The 18,647-nt window shown below is 34.4% G+C and overlaps 1 protein-coding gene across 5 annotated transcripts in view; it reads right to left on the reverse strand.

The window, feature by feature from the left end:
* Nucleotides 1-18,647, reverse strand: part of nol4lb (nucleolar protein 4-like b) — a 136,003-nt gene that overhangs the window by 63,154 nt on the left and 54,202 nt on the right. For all 5 annotated transcript variants that reach the window (XM_051095851.1, XM_051095852.1, XM_051095853.1 and 2 more), the window contains one exon: nucleotides 615-762. In XM_051095851.1, the coding sequence (XP_050951808.1) occupies nucleotides 615-762 (148 nt within the window). The remainder of the gene's footprint in view (nucleotides 1-614; nucleotides 763-18,647) is intronic.

Raw genomic sequence — 18,647 nt, forward strand, 5'->3', positions numbered from 1 at the left:
TGTAAACTCGCAACTGTGAGAATAAAGTCAGAATTGTTAGATAAAAAGTCACACATACCTTTTTTAATCTTCTATTCAGTGGTGGAAATGGGCTTCCATACATAAGCAATATCTTTCAAAAACATGAAATCAAAAAATAAATAAATATATAAAAAATCGTACTGAGCTAAAACCTTTGAACTGCAGTGTATAAAGCTATATAGATATCGATATAAGTATAGCATCTTTCATTTTATTGTTTATCACAGTATGATTTACTGCAATGGTTTATGTGAGAAAACTCTCTAAATATAACTAGATCTATGTTTTTATAAATAATAAATATTCCTTTTATTTATGAGTTGTCCTTGAATCCTATACATTTCAGTTAACCTATTCCTTTAATTCAAGCTATATTCTTTGAAATCAACTCTGAACATCCTGCATTTAGTGGTGAAGAAAAATTGTGTTTGGACGTTTAGATTTAATTACCAGTAAACAAGAGAAAAATACTGATTAAGGAAATGACTTTTTGCGCTGAAGACATGCACACATGCACTTCATTTGAGACTCTAGAGTAATCAGCCAGTTCAAACCCTCTATTAAGACACAGATGAGCATACAGTGTCTCTTACCGTCCTCTTCCTTGTGTGTGTTTTGAGGGCTGTGCATCCTATCTGCGCTGGAGGGGTGGTTCAGGTCAGACAGTGCGGCGTGACGTTCAGCTGATATCCATGTGGGGTCACTCATATCAAACTCCTCACTACTCACTGAACAGTCATCCTGCGGAGAGAGCGCCAGAGAGATGTCAGTCCGACAGCTGAGGCAGGATTGCTCATATCGGCGCCGCGTCTGTGCGTGTGCGCAAAACTAGAATAGATGTGAAAGTCAGATTGGGCCGTGATGTTGGCAGCCAAACAGGCCCATGAGGAGGGCTGTCAGAGAGAGCAGTCACCCCCTGCTGAGTGACAGCATCACTCATAGACACACACACACACAGGCGCAGCCTGGTGGGACCACCAAAATTACAACTGGGCCCCAAGGCACAATACGGAAATGTTGAAAAAGAGAGTATAGTATACAACTTCAGTATATCTACTCTACTAAAGGCATAAACATGGTCAAAAATATGATTTAAATCACTGAATATTACACATTCTAACTGCCCTAAAACACATCCCACACATACACATTCTGGGGACCCCTGAAACTTATATTACATATTGTAAAATGTGGTAATAGGTCTCCTTTAAGGGTTTTTGCTCTCGTGAATGCTTTGAAAATCAATCAATGAACATGAATCATTTTGTAATTGAAGAAATATTTATCAGCTAATATTTAATTCACACGTGTGAATAATGCACTGCTGTACATAAGGTTACATAAATACATGATTCACCTACTGATAAACAAGCATTGAAATGTCTAAACTAGACATTTCCCAAGGTATGCATCTCAAATGAAATGATATTTAAAAAGCAGACATTGAACTACTGTTATGAACAGCATTCATACGATTCCTATCATGGACATCAAAAGTAAAAAAGCAAGGTTATGAGAGGTTGTTCAAATTGAGAAAATTTTAAAGCCATCAGTGGAACTTTCTTTCAGTGGACCAGACTGTCTAAACCCTAGTTTCGTAAATTAATATATACTACCTTTCAAAACTTATTCAGCAAGGCTACACTAAATGCATCAAAAGTGACAGTAAAGACATTTACATTGTTAGAAAAATATATTTTAAATAAATGGAATTGCTATTCATCAAACAATCCTGAAAAAAAATGTATTAGTTTCCACAAAAATATTAATCAGTGACACTGATAATAAGAAATGTTTCTTGAGCAGCAAATCAGCATATTAGGATGATTTCTGAAGGATCATGTGACACTGAACACTGGAGTAAAGATGCTGAAAATTCAGCTTTGCATCATAGGAATAAATTTACATTTATTCAAATAGTAGGGCCCTATGATTTCCGCGATGCGGAAACGCAGACGGAATCGCGGAATCCAGTCATAAAAACGGAATTTACTGAATAACGTGGAATGTCACTGAATTTGTCAAAGTTTTAATTAATTAATCAAAAGTACGACTTCAATCAAGCTGCAATATGGACTAGTATCTGTAAATATTACGCCACAAAAATACCATTTAAACGTGAATCCTGCATGTTCTGCGTGTCTCTGTTTTAATGAATGGAGCAGACGAGCGGTTTTGTTTACTACACACACTGAAGCGCACGTGACGTTCACAGTGATTTCAGCGTCTGTCGTCTCACTAAATGAGGAGATAAATACATAAACAATATCTGCTTAGTCACTTTATAAACATTTGACCGTTCCATTTTAGGAAAACTAGCGTTATATCACATACACACAGAAAATGTAAAGGTAGACACGGAAACCCGTCAAAATAAAAGTCTGGTTTAACTTGAAGACATTGTGCCAGATGTATATTACTACCATTACTACTACTACTACTAAAATGAAACAAACATTATTTTTAGGGTACAATCACACAACATCTCATTTATGTTTTAATTTTAATAGTAAATTCCCCTTTGTTTGCAAAAAAAGCTTAATTTTCAATAATTAAAAGATAAATTAAATTAATGTTTTATGCCTTCATTTGATAACCAGAACATTTTAAATACACAACACAGAATTTCTGAGGGTAAAAAAAACTTCCATAAGGCTTTTTTAAAAATAAATTTGAATAAATTAAGTATGCTTTCACATAATTAGACATGCTAAAACACAGAATTTGATAACAATAAAACATATGGTGAGAAAAAAAAACATGTCATTTTTGTTAAACCCTTATTAAATTAATGTGAAATTGTATAAGTTTCATAATTTTAATTAATTAGACATGCTCTTTGATTAGTAAAATTTAATTTAACCATTAAGGAGTTCAAAAAATGAAATCGGGAAAAACGGAATCCAGAAAAATTCAAACGGATTTCACAGGGCCCTAAATTAGAGAACACTTATTTTTAAATTGTAATATTTCACACGATTACCGTTTTACAGTATTTTTGATCAAATAAATGCAGCCTTGGTGAACAGTCAAAAACAGATCAACATCTCTAATAAATTATTTATTTTCTCTCCATTCAATGGTTCCATTTCTGAAAATTATTAATTTGTTCCGTCTACACAAGCAATTTGTCCTGTTTCATAAGAAGTCTCTTCAAATGAATGATTGTTTTCCTGAATAAATCCATTTTCTCCATTCAATATATTAAACTCGCAGCAGCACTAGTGAGTAGTGAGGATGCCTGTATAAACATGTGAATCAAATAAATCACAGCGTTCTGTTTTTCGCCACAACTGACAGCATCATTTCCTCAAGTTCGGATGACACTTGTTGACACATTAACATTTGTAATGTTAATGGAATGGAAAATTCATAGAAAAGCATTCAAAGCAGAGAACAATGCTAAACTTGTCCTATTCACATTTTTTTTTCCAAAAAGAAAAATGATCTCAAATGACCCAAATGTATTATTGTAAACATAATGACTTTGTAATGATGGCTATTAAACTTAATTCGTTCCCTTGACTTATTAAATTGCTCCTCAATTTCAAAAATCCGTTCAGTTTGATAGCATCACGTCGAGCCCTTCCACCTCTGGAGGGCTGCCGTCATCCCGTTTTATTTACATAACAACTTATATCCTCAAATGAACGTCTCTAAATAATCTGAAGAGCTCAGGTGGTTCTGTTCGGTAGTTACAGTCTGGAACATGTGTTCATTATCAACATGAGCATCTCAAACGGGCTCGATCGGCTGTACATGCTGTGCCGGGTTTGTAAAGCAATGAAATACCTGTGCATAATGTGCTGGATGGAAGAGGATGATTTATTAGACAGGCGAAAGTAAAAGCTGCCCCAGGGACAGCGGGTGAGGACCCATCTGCTCATGCCTGTTGTTGAAGGGAAACCCTGCCACCCCGGCGCACGGCACGACCTCTGTTTAAACAGACGCATTCCCCCCCAGAGCTGCCAGTCACACAGTACCTCCCACCACCAGCCCAGCGCCAGCTCTGATTGGTTAAGCTGCTTTACATGCAAATTTGACAGTGTGTTATTGATGGAAGACGGTCTTCCGCCCACTCTTTTCCTGCTGGTCCCTTAAAGGAGTTGTAGCTGTTTTTCGATGCCAGTTTAATGTGCAAAGGTGAGTTTGGGACAAGACTACCTGATTGGGACAGTAGTTTTGGGGTAAAAAGTTTGTCATCCAAACTTACTACATTTAGGACATTAACTTGATCAAAAGTGACAGTAAAAACAAGTATTATGTTAGTAAAGATTTTAATTTCAAATAACTGCTTTTTTTCCCCACTTTCTATTAAAAAAATACCCAGAAGACAAATGATCATGGTTTCCAATCAGCACATTGGAATGATTTCTGAAGTATCATGTGATACTGAAGACTAAAGTAAAGGCCAAAAACCAGGACATCACACAAATAAATTACATTTTAAAAGCTATTAAAACAGAAAAAAAAAATATTCTAAATGGTAACAATAAAAACTTTATACAGTATTTTTATATTTACTATATTTTTGATCAAATAAAGGCTTGGTGGGCGTAAGTGTCTTCTTCTTTTTGTACAATTATAGCAATGTATATTAAAGCTTCTGCATTTTTTTCTTCCCAAAAAAAGAAAACTTTACATAGCATAATTTTTCCACAAAAAAATTGTATCAATGTATTTTTCAACTGCTACAATAATTTACTAAAATATCTTTAATTTATAATTATTAATTTATAATGAGTTAAAATTATCTTTACAAAACAAACATTTTGCAATAAATAATTATATTCACAGCTTCATGAGTATTCATTTGAAAAATTATAACATGAGATGCAAAATATTACTGATTCTTCCAACCCCAAAAAACACAAAGCTTTACAAAACACATTTTTCTTTCCACAAAAAATGTATCAATTTATTATTCATTTGCTATAGAATTATTATTAGTAGTAGTAGTAGTATTTTACTTCATTTTTTACAAAATTATCTTTATTAATTTATTAATTTAATGATAATGATTAATTTGTAATAAATTAAAATTATCTTTAATATCTTTAATAAATTAATTTGGAAAATGATAACATGAGATGCAAAATATTACTGATTCTTCCAAAAAAAAAAAAAAAAAAAAAAAAAAAATACACTTTACATATTTAAAAAAATAAAATTATCAATGCAAGTTTCATTTGCAATAAATCATTTATTTACTTTTTTTTTTTTTTTTTTTTTTTTACTTTTTTAAAAAAATTATCTTTATGTATAATTATTACAATAATTTTTACAGAATAAATATTTGCAACAAGTTATATCCATAGCTTCATAAATTAATTTGGAAACTGATAAAATGAAATGCAAAATATTACTGATTCTTACAAAAACAAAACAAAACAAAAAACATATTTCTTCCACATCAAAATTGTATCATTAATTTTACTTGCTAATAATAATAATAATAATAATAATACTAATAATAACAATAGTCAATGCATTTTTCAATGCTTTCAAAACCAGCTAAATCCAGCTATATAACAGCATGTTGGTTTCAAATCAGCTGAACTTGCATCACAGAAAAGCAAATTAAAAAATGGATGTGCAATGTCAAATAAAAAAAAACAAAACAAAAAGATTTTCTGTATCAGTGCGGCACTAGCCCAAAAGGGCAAGTGGTTGCTGTTGTTGACTTTCCTGAAACTCTCTCACACTGACCCCAGCCAACAGGTCATTCTCACTGTTAAGCCCTACGTTGACTTCAACAATCAACGTTTGAATAATACATCATACAAACACAGCAATCGGATCCATGTTTGTGTATAAATAAGCCCCCAGAGATCACAAACGATGCCCAGGGGTCAGCAAAAGTCAGCAGGGTCGGCTGATAGGACCAGACAGCCGAGGAATGGGTCAAAGACACCCTTTAAAGGTCACGAGTACACGCGCTATAGCTAAAACCATCAGGTAGACAACAAAGAGGATCGCACACACACCCGTCCCACCCCCCAAACCCTGCGTAATGCATTCTGCCGCATTTTCATTCCCATCCTCAACTCACAGAACTGACAATCCAGCACCTCCTTAATCATCTTCCAATAGGACATCAAACAGCAGCCTCTATTAATCTGACATTTAACTCCTTTTCAATTATAATCGTATAAAATCGCATTTAACCGCTTCAAGCCCGCGATCAGCGCCGCAAGGCTAATCCAATTTAGAACAATGCAGGTCATCAGCGGCCCGAACCTCTCCGACTCCATCACGCGGCACCCCTACGGCTCAATTCTGATGGTCTTTTATTAGTTTTTATTGTTTATTAATGATCACGCTTACGGTCTCTGCTCATCTGCATGCAGGTGACATTCTGTGCTCTCTCTCTCTCTGACAAATTGCTGCCTATGCAGATAAAGAGAGCAGGGACAGCCTGGCATTTTCCCCCTTCACGAAACATCCCAGCTCCTCCGTGTCTTTAATGAGAATAACAGATAGAAACGAGTCCAATCGGCTGGTTTCTTTTCATTTGCGGAGGGTCTGAGTGGCTCTGTGGGCTGTGAGTGTGTGTTTCGGGGTTTCTTTTGTCTGAGAGCCGTGTGTGCGCGTTCGCTAAACACAAAGAGCAGACGTCCTTGGGAGACGCTCTCTTCTCAGCCAGGGGCTGGGCGTTACCTTTGTCCTGTCTCGCGTTTTCATTTAGTTGATTAACTTTGCTTTCATAATAATACGCTTTTGGGTGGGTGAGAATGAAAGGAGCCTTTTATCGCTTTAACTGATTTACGTTCGCACGACTTGAACCTCCGAGCCAGGAGCGCGGGCATTTGTAGAGTGACTTTATTAGCGAGGTTAGCCGCCCTCGCTGTATACCAAGCTGTAAATTGTCTAAATTAAGACGCGAAGGGGGTAAAGTCTTTAAAAAATCATTAACTTCAGGAGCAAGTGCTTTTAATGGCATGTCGAGGGGAGTCGGACTACCTGGGCGTTTTTCTGCCTCCAGGTCTGAAGTTCACCGAATGGTCTTGAGGGGGGAAAAAAAAAAACAGATAGCATATTAATATATGGGTTCCTCGCGTAAATACACATGCGCACAGGCCTAATGTACCTTCAATGATTGATGCCTACCTTCAGAGGCACGCCGTGCTGTTTTGTCAAGCACAGAGGCACTAAAATATGAATACAAATGAATGTCTTTCTCGGAGAGAGTTTCAAGCATGCATGAGAACGCTAGGGCAACATTTGCTCTCCTGAGCTTGCAAAAAGGCTTTTGTAAGGAGATTGGCCTCTTCTGCCTGCACTGAGGATCTTCTAGTCTGGGCTTTTTGGTACCGGAGCCATTTAAAGCTAATCCAGTTAGCAAGGCAACCCTTCCTGTCCGACTCTGCTCTTCAACCTTTCCATCTCATACGCTACTGGTGTCCTTGTGAGAAGGGTTTATGCTGGCAAGTCCACAACAATTAAGTTGATAAACGGCTTTTGATACTGTAAAAATCAATGTGAAATGTCTTTAGTATCAGTATAACTGGGTTCTGGACTTTTCATACTGCTTTTTCTGTAATGAATCATTCAGCAAAGGGAAAAAGTGAATGTAGCATCAACTGAAGAGTGAGACGGTCATGGTATTTCCTGAGCATGAATGATTGATTATGTGACTATGTGATTGTTTTGCATGTACGGCTGGAACGAGTGATTCTCAGAGTCTCGTCTTATTCAATCTGCAATTAGTTCCGCTCCTTTTTCCATCTTCCGTCTCTCTTTCTGTCCATATTTAGAAAGGACAGTGACATGGCTCCTAATGCAAAAAGAAATAAATTTAAAGACTTGAAAATAAATAAATAAAAGAAGGAATGCTAAGCATATATATATGTATGCGCTGCCATGGAAACTGATCAAGATCTGCAATACTAAAACTGATTTAGAGAGAGAGGAAGAAAAAAAAAAAAAGATTTAGTCTGGAGAGAAATGTTTGTGTGTTCTGAAAAGTGTAGGTCTGGATCTACACTACCAGTCAAAAGTTTTTGAACAGTAAGTAAGTTTCTTCTGCTCACCAAGCCTGCATTTATTTGATCCATAATATAGCAATAATATTGTGAAATATTTTAACTATTTAAAATAACTTTTATATTTTAAAATGTAATTTATTGCTGTGATCAAAGCTACATTTTCAGCATCATTACTCCAGTGTCACATAATCCTTCAGAAATCATTCTGATATGTTGTTTTGCTGTTCAAGAAACATTTAATATTATTATTATTATTATTATTATCATCAATATTTAAAACAGTTGAGTAAATTTTTTTTTCAGGATTCTTTGATGAACAGAAAGATCCAAAGATCAGCATTTATCTGAAATAAAAAGCTTTTGTAACATTACTTTAACAGTCAAAAGCTTGGAGTCAGTGTAATTTTTTTTTTTTTTTAAAGAAATTAATATTTTTATTTAGCAAGGATGCTAAGGATAATGATAGACATTTATAATGTTACAAAAGATATCCATTTCAGACACATGCCGTTCTTCTGAACTTTATATTCATCAACCTGAAAAAAATTCTACTCAGCTGTTTGCAACATAATAATAATATGAAGAAGAAGAAGAAGGAATGTTTTTTTTTTTTTTTTTGGAGCAGCATATCAGAGGATTAGAATGATTTCTGAAGAATCGTGTGACTGGAGTAATGATGCAAAAATTCAGCTTTGAAATCAAATTTTAAAATATATTCAAATATAAAACAGTTATTTTGAATAGAAAATTTTACTGGTTTTGCTGTACTTTGGATGAAATAAATGCAGGCTTGGTGAGCAGAAGAAACATCTTCAAAAAACATTAAAAATCTTACTGTTCAAAAACTTTTGACTAGTAGTGCATGTGTGTTCTGTAATAATATTGCGAAAATGGCAGCTTATCTAAAAAAAAAAAAAAAACATTTGACCCTGGGCCACAAAACCAGTCTTAAGTCGCTGTGGTATATTTGTAGCAGTAGCCAAAGATACATTGTATGGGTCAAAATTATAGATTTTTCTTTTATGACAAAAATCATCAGGAAATTAAGTAACGATCATGTTCCATGAAGATATTTTGTAAATTTCCTACCGTAAATATATCAAAACTTACTTTTTGATTAGTAATATGCATTATTAAGAACTTCATTTGGACAACTTTAAAGGTGATTTTCTCAATATTTTGATTTGTTTGCACCCTCAGATTCCAGATATTCAAATAGTTGTATCTCTGCCAAATATTGTCCTGTCCCAATAAACGATACAATGGAAAGCTTATTTATTCAGCTTTCAGATTATGTTTAAATCTCAATTTTGAAAAATTTACTCTTTTGACTGCTTTTGGGGTCCAGGGTCACATATACTATTGAACTGTAGACACAATCTTCAGTGTTGTCTTACAATACTATTACTACTACTACTACTACTACTACTACTACTAATAATAATTCACACTTTTATCACTTTTACTTTTTCTCCTTTTCTTAATACAAATCTCTGGTCTGAAAGATTCAAAAGTTTATGCTATTCCAATTTAAAATAAAATTAACTCTCAACTGACATATTTTGTAATTCAACATCATTTTTTACTCTCAAATAGGGTTGGGTGATTATCAAGATAAAATGTCTCATATTGATAATTATCACCACAAATTCCAAAATTGTATTTCTTTACAATTTAAAGCCAGGTTTTTTCTTCAAATGAAGAAACCAGACCAATAATTGTGGATTTAAACTATACTTTACAGTCAGAACATTCTTGAATTTTTTACAAATTTCCCTTTCATTTTTCCTTAACAAAATAAATAACTTATTATAAAATTTCTGCATGTTGTGGTATTGTTTCAAATCATGAAACAGGTTTGTGTAAATTTGTTCATTATAAAAAATCTGTAACATCAGTAAAAATTGTAACAACCTCATATGGTGAAATTGAATTATTCTGACTGTTTGAGTTTTATTTAAACTAACCATTGGTTTTCCATAATAGTGTATGTAGTTCACAATAACTACAGTTAAAACCACATATATAACACCTCATGGTAAAAAGAATATGGTTTCTAGGTATTTGTATGAAAAACAAGTCTACATACACTTAGCATAAATGCACAAACGCTATAGCTTAATCGCAAAAAAAATCTGTCATTATATTCCATTACTCCTTTAATACATTTAATACATGTCTACAATACAATCAAATTTTATATGAATATCCCACATTTCTGACACAATACTATGGTGCAGTTAGCATTAGTACAGTAAATCCATTGTAAATGATGGCGATTTGTAGATTGAAAAGCCTTATGACTGCATCGTTGTGCACAGTGTTTCATCTGGCTTGAAACTAGTTTATATTACTGAGTCATTTGTGTTCATCGCTGAATTCAGGCACTTCACACTGGATCTCACAGCGCTGTTTAGTGCTCGTGTGACCGAGAATTTTCAGCGTTTAAATGCATCTGCTCTTGCAACCTCACACTGCGCTGCAGTTTGAACATTGAGCCAAGCAGATAAACGGTCCGTGTGGCACGCTTCAAATAAGCAGTGCTGTTTCGTTCCGCTTTTGGCACATAAACATTATATCGAACATTTGTTATCGTTTTATCAAGGAAAATTCTATCACGATAATTATTGTTATTGCTTTCTCACCCAGCCCTACTCTGAAATATATCATACCACTGCAGCATCATGTTTTTCAAATGCTATTATTTACAGAGAGGAACTCAAATCTTAACAGTACATTCAGAGCTCAGGAGCCAAATTCTCACACATCCACTACACACAAGGTCGATGGATCTATCTGGGCCCTCGGAGGAACACTGACAGCTGCCCATCACATCACAGCCTTTATTTCTCACGTCTAACAGATGTCTGAGCATGTTACATGAGCTTTCTGTCTTTGACCGCCTTCCCTCCGTCCGCTGGGATCAATAGCTTCCTAAGGAAGCACACTGTATCATTTCAACACAGAAAGGTGAGCGAATTGATAAGCGTGCCGTTACTCTAATACACTCTTAAAAATGAAGGTGCTTTAAAAGGTTCTTCGACGCCATGGAAGAACCATTTTTGGTTCCTCAAAGAACCATTCAGTCAATGGTTCATTACAGAAACATCTCTTTCTTACCTTTTTATGATCTAAAGAACCTTCTTTTGCCACAAAGAACCTTTTGTGAAACAGAAAGGTTCTTCAGATGTTAAACGTTCTTTATAGGCATCGTGAAGCACCTTTATTTTTAAGAGTGCACGGCATCCACGCCTGTACACTTATACAGAGATCCATTTGCCCTCAAAAACACACATTCTGAGGTCCAATGAGGATTAACATCTTGCAGACCGTGAGCTTCCATTGCAGAATATTGATCGAGCAGGAAAACCGGCCGTGAAAAGGGAAAATACCAGCACTGACACACTAGGTATACATACATAATCATGCCTTAACGCACTTGAGGTGAGCGCTCATCCAAAGAACGCTATAAAGGAGTGGCTAGATTTAAAAAGAAGTGTGTGTGCGGATGTGATCAAATCACTGGAAGGACAAACAGACAGTTTGATATCAGTGTCTGTTTGCGATATTACACCCTAGTGTCAGCCACAGGCTAAAAAACATAAAGCATTCTGTTACATGAAGACGGGCTATGATCAATGATTCTGACTGGACCTTCATTGATCCAGAGGCGAGGGGGAGGGGAGCTATTTCTGCCTGCCGATGCCCCCTTTCTCTCTCTGAAGAGCAGCGAAACCAAATCTGCACGGTCGGTTACCACCCCCTGCCCATTATTCTACACACGACCCTGAACAAAAGCCAAAAAGAGGAAAGACGCAAGACCGTCTCTCTCTGAAGCATCACTCATCTATCAGTCTGCACAAGCTTTAAAGGTGAAGTGTGTCATTTCTTCGATGTTTAAATAATGTTATTTGGTACAATCACTTCCTTTGTTCTGTGGAGCACAAAAAGAATATCTGGACACTCCTTTCAATATAACGAATGTAAATGAGGGCTGAGACTGTCAAGCTTAAAAAAAAGAACACCGAATACCATAAAAGTAGTTCACATACATTTATTTATTTAAATAAATTATATTTTTTTAATTGATTTTCTTTTATAATTTGACATACTAAAATTAAAAATAAATAATCACTCATTTTTCATGAATCAATTCCAAATTAATGTAGAAACAACATGAAGATTATATATTTTAAATATTTATTTAATGCCATATTTTACTAAGTACTATGAATAAACGCAAGCATCATTGATACCAATAGTTACACTGATGCCTCTGTTAAATGGATATTTTTATTCAACACATTTCATTTCAGTAAAATCTGTGGCATCATTTAATGACTAAACTGTTACCAAACAAATAATATAGCTTTTAACTGAAAAACAACTTAAATCTTCACATAAACCCATTATATATATATATATATATATATATATATATATATATATATATACACACACACACATATATACATATATATAAATAATGCAACATTTTGCATAATTTAATATAGTGTGTTATACACTAACAGTCATAAGTTTATGAACAGTATGTTTTTTAATGTTCTTTAAAGAAATTTCTCCTGCTCACCAAGCCTGCATTTATTTGATCCAAGGTACAGCAAAAACTGTAAAATTTTGAAACATTTTTACTATTTAAAATAACTGCTATCTATTTTAATATATTTTAAAATGTAATTTATTACTGTGGTTTCAATGAATTTTTAGCATCATTACTCCAGTCAAATATTCCTTCAAAAATCATTCTAATATTCCAATTTGCTGCTCCAAAAACATTTATTATTATTATATTATATTAGAAGAATTTTTTTCAAGTTTCTTTGATGAATAGAAAGTTAAAAAGAACAGTCTTTATCTGAAATAAAAATCTTTTGTAGCATTATACAAGTCTTTATCATCACTTTTGATCAATTTAAAGAATCCTCGCTAAATAAAAAAAATAATTTCTATAATTCCTTTTCCAAAAAAAAAAAAAATAAAATAAAAATTAATTTAAAAAAATGTTAGATAAATGCTGATCTTTGGATCTTTCTATTCACCAAAGAATCCTGAAAAAATTTACTCAACAGTTTTAAATAGTGATAATAATAAAACAAAAATAATAATAATAATAATAATAATAATAATAATAATAATAATAATTGTTTCTTGAACAGCAAAACAGCATATTCGAATTTTGATTTCTGAAGGATCATGTGACACTGAAGACTGGAGTAATGATGCTGAAAATGTAGCTTTGATCACAAGAATAAATTACATCTTAAATTATATTCAAATAGAAAGCAGTTATTTTAAATAGTAAAAATATTTTACAATATTACTGCTGTAAAACATTACTCTCTCTGTCTAAATTTTCCCCCCGCTAATGTTTTTTTGCATATTCATTTTCACAATAAATAAGTAAATTACTAGTAAAAACATTTGGTATTAATATTTTTCATCATTACATCAGTATCGCTTATTTACACCTCAATTACACCTCCATGTTTTAGTCATTGAGACAAGCATGTTACTGATAGGATTCAAAACACAGCCAGACAGAGCTTGCAGAAAATATAAATCAAAGAATTATTTTTTGACAGCTCTAATAATCTAGTGTATATAATATTTAATATAATCTTTATATTTTAATAATTCAGAAAATATAATTATTATAAAATAATTTATATTTTATAGATATATTTAACATTTTATTATTTATTTAAGTGGATATATGTACATTTTAAAATGCTAAAAAAAAAAAAAAAAGAAAAGAAAAAAAGACTATAATACCTACATAACACCTACATAAATTAACCATTCAAAATTTTTGAAGATTTAAAAATCTTAACATTGAAAAAGGTCATTATTTAAACATTGTCAACTACCCACGCACAGTATATCATAACAAACAAACAATATTTCACTGAATGATGTGAACATTTATCAGTAGGCGTTCCAGATTAATTAACCATGAGCACAAGCACAGACATCAGCACAAAGTCATTGGGAGGATGAAAAATTTGCGGAAATTAAATTCAGTCATATATCTTCCTACCACTGTATAGCTGTGCATCTCCAGCTGTTCCCCACTGATCACACCCATTCGGTTACAAACATGACAACCAACATCAAGTCAACCTGAAATGGCCAGTATCAAAAGTTTCTTAGGAAGGATACCAACAAAAAATGCTACACCACAACATAAAATGACCTTTCATCTAAAGGTCCACCTTAAGCCTTTCAACTGCAAGAGCTTCTGTTAAAAATCACGTTTCCTAACAAAACAATATAACTAGCAAGACATGAATCTTGAAGAACTGCATGGTATAATGGGCATCATGAAAAGTATATAACATTTTTCACAATAAGTACCAAACTGCAAGCTGATGTGTGTATAAAAATTGAACCTGCTTTCTAAATCAAGGCCACTTTTTGGAGGACACCACACAAGCTTTTGTGTTTGTACCTGTAATACAGTATTGTTGTTCCTGACCAGTATGAATAAATGGCACCTGCATTCTCAATGACTACTTGAAGCTGCTCATCAAATCCTGTATCCTGTGGTCGCTCAGTCAACTGTCAGCCTTTAAATCTTTATTCAACTGCACAAAAATCTATTTTCTCTCTTTGAAATGTTCAGATTATGGCTTTAACTGCTCTAAAAGTGGACTTTGTAAGAATAAGCAGATTTCCAGGCAGTCGTTTATAAAGAGTGTGCTCTATGTTTAAAGGGATAGTTCACCAAAAAATGAAAATTCTGTCATTAGTTACTCACCCTAATGTCGTTCCAAACCCATTAGACCTTCGTTCATGAACTATTTTATCAATGTCCTTACTATCTTTCTCGGCCTTGAATGTCAGTTGCGTTGCTGTCTATGCAGGGTCAGAAAGTTTTGGGATTTCATCAAAAATATCTTAATTTGTGTTCTAAAGATGAACGAAGGTCTCACAGGTTGGAACAACATGAGCAATTAATGACAGAATTTTCATTTTTGGGTAAACTATCCCTTTAATAACACGCTATGCATGAAATTTGCTGAAATAAAACAAACTAACAAGTGCTCATTTTTACTACTGTATGACAGACATGCACACTTCTATTTAAAAGTTTAGTGAGAATTTTAATTTAAATAGAAATGTTTTGTAACCTTATAAATGTCTATACTGTCACTTTTAATCAATTTAAAGGGTTAGTTCACCCAAAAAATTACCCCATTATTCACCCTCCAGTCATCAGAGGTATATAGTAGTCAACATTTGAAGTGGATCAAAAAAGTTCATCAAAGTTGTCCTAAGACAAGAACAGGTATTCTTTTTGGTTTTAGGACAAATTTGATGAAAGGTATTGATCCACTCCAAATGTTGACTACTGTATAGGACTTCCTTCTTTCAGATAAATGCAATCAGAAATTATATGAAAAATTATCCAGGCATTTCCAAGCTCTATCATGGCAATAGGCGGGTGTTTCTCTTCATCAGTCCAAATTAAATCCAATAAAGTGCACCCATCCATAATAAAAAGTGCCTCACACAGCACTGGGGGGTGAATAAAGGCTTCTGTAGTGAATCAATGCTTTTTGGTAGGAAAAATACCCAAATCTAAAAAGTAATAATCACTTTAATCTAGCTTGCACCGGCTGGTCGTACCCGGAAGCAGCTCCGGGCAGATGAAGTAGGACGTCGGCGTTGTGCATGCGCTGGTGAGTCTCATGAAAACCAACGTTTGTTTACAGAAGCAAAGGAAGCACAGTTTCTTTACTTTAGCAAAGGAAAAACAGTCACCTTTTGGTTTATATCTAAATCCTCCAACATTTTGAACTTTAATTCATGACTGGTGCTTGTCTTTTACCTTTATCCACAGCACGTCCGCATTCACCGACGTATTACAACATCCACCCGTGTACGAGCAGTTGGCGCAAGCTAGATTAAAGTGATTCTTATGTTTTAAATATGGATATTTTTCTCACAAAAACACATTGATTCGCTACAGGAGGCCTTTATTCACCCCCTGGAGCTGTGTGAGGTGCTTTTTATTATGGATGGATGCACTTTATTGGACTTTTGGACTGTTGAAGAGAAACACCCGCCCATTGCCATTATAAAGCTTGGAGGAGCCAGAACAATTTTAAATATAACTCCGGTTGCATTCGTCTGAAAGAAGGAAGTCATATACATCTATGATGCCTGAAGGGTGTAAAATCAGAACCTAGTAAAATCAGACTAATATTGGGTTCACCCGACCTCAATTTGATGTCTTTAAACACGCTCACGTATTCCAAACAGATGGAGCTCAATAGAATGTAACAAACTGCAGGCGTCTCTTAAGTTTTCTGATTTCTGTCTCAACAGCAGAGCATGCTAATTAAAGGCATTAAAATATATATATATATATTTTTAAATGTCATGACATCCAAGTGCCTCACTGGCAGGATAAATTAGCCATAGTTCACTACTTCACTTTTGCACTGGTGGCGAAAAACCTCAAAAACCGAATGCCCAGAGTGATCCATTGTATCTACGATAAAACCGCAGCTTTAAATCAATAGCTTATGGGGGTTACTGTACCTGCTCTGCTTCCTGAATCAAACACGTGATCTCTTCCTCTTCTCTGCAGGAGGGATGATTGCTCCCTGCAGCATTGCTAAATGAAACACATGGGACATTTTTGTCTATTTCTTTATAATGTCAAATCACTTTTAGGCTACTCAAAGACAAACATCTCTGCTTTTGTGCAGACTGACACCTGCTTAACTGATTTTACTACAATTCCAGAGCAGATTTTTGAGTTCTTCTTTGAGATTTCAGTCAGATAGCGTTTTTTTTCCCAGTCATTAAATAAACATTCTGGCTTTTTTTCCTACTCCTCTGAAGCACATAAGCCTTTGATACTTACTCCTGCTGAGATAAAACAAAAACATACTCTTTTCTGTTTTTTTCCTTTGACATAGTAGTGTTTTTCTCTGTGAGACATGCAGCCCTGCTGGAAATTTAAAGGGAGTCATTTCTTGACAAATGTTGACATTAAAGGCTTGTTTTATCGTCTTTTATGGGTGGAAAATACCTGTCCAACACATAGAAGCACAGGGCTGTGAAGTGAAATAAGAAAGGACTCACACAGATGTCCTGATGTCCTCTCGCTCTGTTAAACTGATCATCAGGACTGTATAGAAATGGAGTATATATATAAACCAGATTACGCTGCAAAAAATGCCACTCGAAGAACGCTGATATCTGAGATGACCTCACTTCCTGTAAGATACACCGTAGAGCAATGGCTTTATCCAGGTCAGCATAGACGACTGGCATACCCGTGCAGTTTGTGACCTCTGCAAGCGATCATGGTATGCAGTGACCAACTGATGTCTTCCTATGCGGCTTCTGCAGCCGACTGCTATTGTCTCTAAATGACCTCTGCTACTGATCCCGTCATCTCTGTCTGCAGTGTCCTAGCCTTTCTGGAAGCATGAACAAAAGGGGCATGATCAATTTAGTCTGTCAGGTACACAAGGTTTGCTTGTGGACAGAGACTGCAACAGGAAGACCAGCTTGTTCAGATTAAACATTAGTGATAGGGGGAAAAAAGAAGGACGATGATCAAGATTTCGGTAACACTTTAGAATAGGATGCAATTATACACTATTAACTACGACTTTTCCCTTAATAAATTCCTTATTTGCTGCTTATTAATAGTTAGTAGGGTAGTTGTTAAGTTTAGGTATTGGGTAGGATTAGGGATGTAGAATAAGGTCATGTAGAATAAGGCATTAAAATATGCTTAATTAGTACTAATAAATGGCTTATATTCTAGTAATATGCATGCTAATAAGCAACTAGTTAAGAAACCATCAAATAAAGTGTTACCAAGATTTCCCATTCCACAGGCTGATTTGTAGGGGGCAAGCTGCAACCTAACAGAATTCAAGAGCAGATGACACACAAAGCCTCGTGAGGTCAAACCCAGTATTCAGCAGACACATGGATTACTGTAGGTCCCACTACTGCTATTCTCCTCTAATCCAGTCAGTCACAAATCTATCTCCACGATTAACCCCTTTCCCTGCTCCACAAACGATCCCACAAATAAAGCACAGATTCAAGTCACAGAAACCTTGCGGAAAAGAAATGAGAATCGCAAGGAATATTACAATTTTAATTACGATTCTAATGCCACTAAACAATTCCATTTATATTTATTAGTACTTCTGAGGAACTGCCAAATACATGATAATAACTATATTATAGACAACTGTACCATACTTGTTTTTTGTTTTTGTTTTTTTTTAGATATATGTTAGGGCTGTCAAACGATTAATCGCATCAAAAATAAAAGTTTGTGGTCACATAAAATGTGTGTGTACTGTATATATTTATATGTATATATAATACATGACCATAACTATATTATAGACAACTATAATATTTAAAAACATAATTATAATAACTATATTACAGACACCATACGTAGCTTTTTTTTTAAATAGAAGTTAGGGCTGTCAAATCGATTAATCGTGATTAATTGCATCCAAAAGTTTGTGTTCACATAAAATATGTGTTTGTACTGTATATATTTATATGTGACCCTGGACACCAAAACCAATCATAAGGGATTTTTTTTAATATTGACATTTATACATC

This window comes from Labeo rohita, chromosome 23, assembly GCF_022985175.1.
Source record: "Labeo rohita strain BAU-BD-2019 chromosome 23, IGBB_LRoh.1.0, whole genome shotgun sequence".
Taxonomy (NCBI): domain Eukaryota; kingdom Metazoa; phylum Chordata; class Actinopteri; order Cypriniformes; family Cyprinidae; genus Labeo; species Labeo rohita.